Here is a 6,000-nt window from a genome sequence, read left to right on the forward strand (position 1 = left end):
GTGATTCAGATTTTAAAGAAGMATATAATCTGTAAGACAGTGTACAAACATGGGGTAGAAAAACTGGAGATATATGAACAGTCCTCTGTACCACAGATAAAATTTCCATTGATTTCAGTGTCTGGTTTAAGAAATGAACTCAACACGTGCAGTTTGAAAATTATTCTAAGACTGTGGACGCATTTGCATTGTGTGAGAAGAAAAAATGTCTTTCTGGGGTGCACCGGTTACTTAAAAAAATCTCAGTAATATTGTATCCTTCTTAGCATATGTACATCAGGATCATAAGTTTTATTGTGATCTTCATATTCAAGTTTTTGAAATCAATTTTATGTGCTTACAATAGAAAACATAACAGAAAACCACAAAACTTGCATTTCTATCTCCTATTTTATGGTAGGTTTATGCCAATTAACAGGAAAACATGAAGAAAGCAAACAGACTTCTTTAGTGAATGAARCAATCTGCTAGGAGAAAAATTAACAGATGTGTTGAAAAAAAAGGTAAGTATAGACCATTTGAATTTCACGAGAAGGAACATTTAAGTATAACAGATTTAATGATTGCTTTGATGATAATGAAAAAAATCAGTATTTGAAATGTTTAAATATAGTTTACAAAAGTGCTGCTGTTTTTCCAAGCCTCATCCATGTAGATATTTTTTATTCATTCCCCCTCTTTCTGWAAGAGGTGAGGAGTGGGAACACTAACATTTATCTTTAAAAAGTCCTTCTCTAACTAAATTTTGAGTGAGCAAAACGTGAGTGGGACTATGTAAGTATTATTTGCCTGCTCCCTGGGGAACAGGGTATCCTATATATGTCATTTTGGGAGTCCAGCCAAAAAGAAGATGCCAGAACTCCAAAGAGTCAGGGCTTTGCAATAATACAATAAAATATAATAAGAGGATAAAAAAACACACAGTCAGAAAAACAAAGTTCTGAATTTGTAGGTGATATAATCAGATCTTTGAAAACCCCAGTGCGTGTAGTGGAGGATTTATTCTCTGGCTGTTGGACCAAACCCAGTTAACTCCTCTGTTACACTCATTAATATTTGTGGAGAGTTGCCAACGCACACAGTCTTATACAAAACACAGGACAAGACATAGTCTCTGTCTTGTTGTATTTTTCAAGAAAGAAAGAGATGGAAATTCTGATATGGATTCCAGTAGAAAGAGCAGGTGTTTACAATTTTAACTTCAGGAGAAATAAATGCATTCTTATTTTTCTCCCTCGTTGCTTGACAGAATTATGATTGCAGTTCCCTTGATGATTATTTTCTAAATTTGTTTTTGAAAGTGAGGTATTTACAACTCTGACAGCTTGGGGTTTAAATCAAAATTAGCATATAAGTTTAAATTTTTATTCTTTAATATAAAATTATTTGCTCATGTCTGGTTTTTTTTTTTCTTTTTAACTTTATTCAGTGTTTTGAATTCTCATGCTTAATAATTTCTATCCAAAATCTCAAGTGCATATTTATTGTTTTATTATATGTATTTTAAATTACTATAGCTGGTACAACTACATAGAAAAGTTTCAATTTAAAATTTCATGATTAATAGACTTTTATAATTACACACTATGTAACTAATGGTGTGCAAGTATGAAAATGGTGAATGCTATTTTCAGAGTAAATTTATTTGATGCAAGTTGACTGAGGCTTCAATTCTAAATCCATTTGAGTTATTACTGCGCTGCATCAGCATTTATTGATTTTAAGGTACAGCATTAGCATTCACTTATCACTGCATATTTTTCCCCATTCTCCATTAAAAGAGCTTGCCCTCATCTGTCACAATCTCATACTGCGTAAATCATATAAAATGGTTACTTGTTCCCATGATTTATTCCATTTTTATGTTAATTATGCTGAAACATAGGATTGTTTAATAAAAATGTTGAAGTTAATCTATATTGGTCATCAATATTTTTTACGCGTTTTACACAGTGGAATGTGTGATCTACCGCAATATCCAACKTGTATGGAAGGGTATTTAAGGGAATTAGGTTTTAAACTGACTTAGAGCTGAGACACATTTTAATTTTATAGATGCCAAATAAAAGCTGATATTTGCACAGTATTTTGTTATACGTTTGTGGTGTTTATTAATATTAATCACTATAAAAAYACATCTCGCCCCCAGTTTTCACAGTTTTGAAACATAAGATGGGCTTTAGCTTTTCAGAATTACTTTCTTAAGGCAACACTGGTTTCCCAACAAAACGAGACAAATACTAGAAACTTCCCACCCAAGGTAAGACACTCAGTGGAAATTTGAGTTCTTCCAGAGCAGGTTTTTGTCTGGGGAAACACAGTAGGATCAGCCTAGGATATATCTGACACTGAAACTTCAAAGACTTCTACTCATTCACTGCAAGAAATCCTACTGTAATCAAAGACATTTCTGAAATCAAAGCCTAGGTCCCATGTAAATAGTCCTCAGGGACGCTGATGGACTAGTCTGTGAGATATTTACAGAGGGGATTTCTCAGGACAYGTCAGGAAGATTTTTGCAGGATCAGTGCCTTGACTAATGCTGAGGATCAGAGCATTTCCTATTTTTCTGTATAATTTTGCCATTCAAAATTCAGCTGACTCTAGATACTCTGGGCAAAGCAAGTCATGCAATGTTAATTTAAGAGTAATACAKGGGCAATATAGAACTATTTCTTATYGATARGGAACACATATTCAAAAAAACAGATTCTGTTTTTTCCGAGCCTGCTATTTCKGGAGCAAAAGCAACAAGCAAATGTATTTAGAGGTGTGGACATATGCTACTCTTAAGGAAAAAGATCTCAGGCTTGAACACCTCCTTATGAGCCAAATAATTAATGAAAAGTGATTTGATTATTATGACAAATAAACTCTAGAATGTTACTTTCCTACAATTTTAGTATATGGAGCATTTAGTATTTATTAAAAACATGGTAGACATAAGAAGTACAGAATGTGTGTGATAAACTGAAGGTATTTTGGAACACGTGCCACTGTTAAAAATGTTTCTATAGAAAGTATTACCCTGGAAAACAGGAGTTCATCAGAATTTGTACCAGCTTGTTGTGACACTTCACGTTTTCAATTAAATCTCTTGCTATTCATGTCCAAAGAGAAGATACTTTTCCAGCCAAATGTATGAGTCCTGCAGTATTCAAAATACTTTAAAAAATACCAAATTCCTTTCATGAATTATTTTCAGCTTTCTTTATGAGATTTAATTTGCCTTTTAGTAAAAAAAATCTGTAACTGCTTTTCTTTAACCTACAATTTAACTGGTAAGCATGTTTATTACATTCAGAGGCAAATATAATTTAGTTTTATCAGGTTTGTGTCTGAATTGATATAATTTTCAAAAGCATTCTTTGCTTGCATGTTTCTGGAGTTTGATACTGTACTTGTCATTTAATTTATTTATGACACAGAAAATAAGAACCATTGTAGATTCTGAGCACCACAGCAGTATAATAAAACACAGCCTGTGGTTATTGAATAGAAATAACAAAGGAGCAGCAACAGATTGTTTAAAATCCAGCCATCAGCTAAAAAGATAATAAAACTCTGACTCTTAACAACAGAAAACCCCCCCACTAAATAACATAAGAATGTTTTGGGGGAGGGGGGTGTTTAATGGTTCAACTTTTTCCTTTTCATACCTTTCTAGGCTTTAAAATGTTAACAACTGATGTTTGTTCATGTGTGAGTTCTAAGGAAAACGCTGAGGGAAATAACTGAGCAATAGGCATAAGTGTTTGATTTTTAGAGATTTACAAAAAAAAAAAAAAAAAGGAGTTAGTTGGCCTAAGGCTAGAATTTTCATTACATCAATGAAAGAAAGAAAACAGAAGCCAGCAGAGGGAAGTTATAGAAACTGACTTTATATAAACAGTGAGAAAAATCTTTTTCCACGGCCACCTACAATGTAGCTACTTTACCATCCATATGATTTTTCTTTTAGCAGTGGCACAGCAGCCTGGGCCCAATCCTGCTGTGTTAGAACAGGTTACGGTTYGGCCGAGAGGTTTGCCCTTCACAAGATCAGGGCTAACAGTTTGTCAGAGAGAGCAAAGACAAAAAATATTTCCACGTACCTAAATTGACAAAGCTCATGACCATGTCAGCATCATTCAGAAAGTTGGTGTCGTGCAGGCTGGCTAAGGGAGGATTCTGTGTGCTCAGGGGGGTCATGCGAGATAATTGTATTCCACGCGAATATCCATTTGGAGAGGCAGGGTATCCTTTTCGTATCCCTCTGGTCTCCCCTGCCACTGATCCCTTTAGTGAATACTCCAGCTCCTCAGAATCCTCTTCATTTGTCATGGCATTATACAGGTCCAGCATGAAGAGGGGTGCAGAAGAAGCCTGCTTTCCTGGTGAAAATGGTCTGGGTCTGTGAGGTAAACCCAGGATAGAGAGAATCTCTCTCTGAATCTCCCTTCTCTCATGGTTCCGCAGCCTCCTGTAAATAAAACTCGAATGGACATGATTGTCTCCTAAACTTCCCTGTGCGTGACCCACCAGAACCCAGCAATTCCAGAGCAAGCCCACGAAAGCTTTGAGCGCAGTAAGGTTCATCTTTGAAAAGAAAAGGAACAAGGAAAAAAAAAAAAAAAACAAAACTTTTCTCCTACTTGTTCTGAGTTCCTATGAGGTCTGCTTTCCCAGTAGCTGAAAAACAAAATTTACCTATTCTTCATGTCAATGTCATCTCTAAACGTAACATCTTTGGTGATTCCTCTCCCCCCACCCTGTTTAAATATTATGGAATGTGTCAGGTTGCAGTTATTTCTAAGAAAGCTGAAATTCAGACTTCCAATTTTCCACTGTTGTTATCGTTTTTTCTGCATTTATGGAGCAGAAGACCAGTATTTTGTCAGCTGACCTAGGCATTCCTATATAAACCTTAGATAACCGGGTCTCGGGTGGGGAGCTGTATTAGCAAGAGATGTTCTTCTGACACATTGTAGTTCCCAGAGTTATCTTCCCTCGTTATTCTGAGTTCTTCGTACACCTTGCGCTCTTCCCAAGATAAAATCCTGAGTCACAGATTTGTCTTGATCTGTACCTTGGTGGTGTAACACATATTTGTCCAGCAGCCTGGTGACAACTTTGACATCTTTTGAATCGCTTGAGTGTAAAGTAATTCTAAAGCATGTACTAATCAAATTAATGTGTTGCCATGAATTTACTTGCAAAAAATAACCTTCTGTAAATCCATTCAACCCTTTTCAGCTTCTGAACTGTTATTTCCAACTGTAGCAGGCACAAATATAACAGCTCTCTTCAAGAGAGATCTAAAGACTAATGTAAGCACAACCCTGCTGGGAAAGAAGAGGCTTCTCATTGTAATTTGAAACGGGTATAGCAAAAAAGTCCTTAACCCTTCTCTTGCCAGATAGAGCTTTAAACCTCTCCCCCGTCTCTCCAATTTACAGTAATATACCTAATTTTGGCTATTGGCTGTTTCTTTCGTTCCTGCTTGCACAATCAATTTTAACTTTAGCAATTTTTGGATACAGAGATAACTAAAGGCATGGTGTAATATGGGAGCTCTTGTGAGTCTCCTTATGAATCTATGTTTTAGTAAACCTGAGTAGGAAATTCTCATAACAGACTAAAATAGCATCTCACTAATTAAAGAAATGCTTGTGTTTTAGGTAAATTTAGCAAACAAAGGTGACCTTTTCGATAAACCTGTAGGAAATTTTGTCGGTGAGGTTTGATTCACTATTTTCTCAAAATGTTGGGAATGTAATCTGAATGAAAACAAATTTATTCAGCAAGCAAGATTTCAAATTGTGCACAGCCAATGTTGTAATTATGGTTATAGAGGCAACTTCCATAAGCTGTAATTTGCAATGATAATTTATTCAAAGTACATTTTTACTCATAAATTGCTATACTRCTTTTCCCAGTAAATATGAAAAGCTAAGATTTAATCCCACAACCTGTTATTAAGGAAGGAGGAAACAACTTAACTGAAGAAATAAGAATATT

At 35.3% G+C, this 6,000-nt stretch overlaps 1 protein-coding gene across 1 annotated transcript in view; it reads right to left on the reverse strand.

The window, feature by feature from the left end:
* BMP5 (bone morphogenetic protein 5) overlaps positions 1 to 5,287 on the reverse strand; it is a 56,792-nt gene extending 51,505 nt beyond the window's left edge. The window contains exon 1 of the mRNA XM_057372212.1: positions 4,095 to 5,287. Coding sequence (XP_057228195.1) covers positions 4,095 to 4,578 — 484 coding nt within the window. The 5' untranslated portion in view covers positions 4,579 to 5,287. The remainder of the gene's footprint in view (positions 1 to 4,094) is intronic.
* Between the last annotated feature and the right edge of the window lie 713 nt (positions 5,288 to 6,000).

This window comes from Malurus melanocephalus, unplaced genomic scaffold, assembly GCF_030028575.1.
Source record: "Malurus melanocephalus ecotype Western Australia unplaced genomic scaffold, MMel_1.1 scaffold_166, whole genome shotgun sequence".
Taxonomy (NCBI): Eukaryota; Metazoa; Chordata; class Aves; order Passeriformes; family Maluridae; genus Malurus; species Malurus melanocephalus.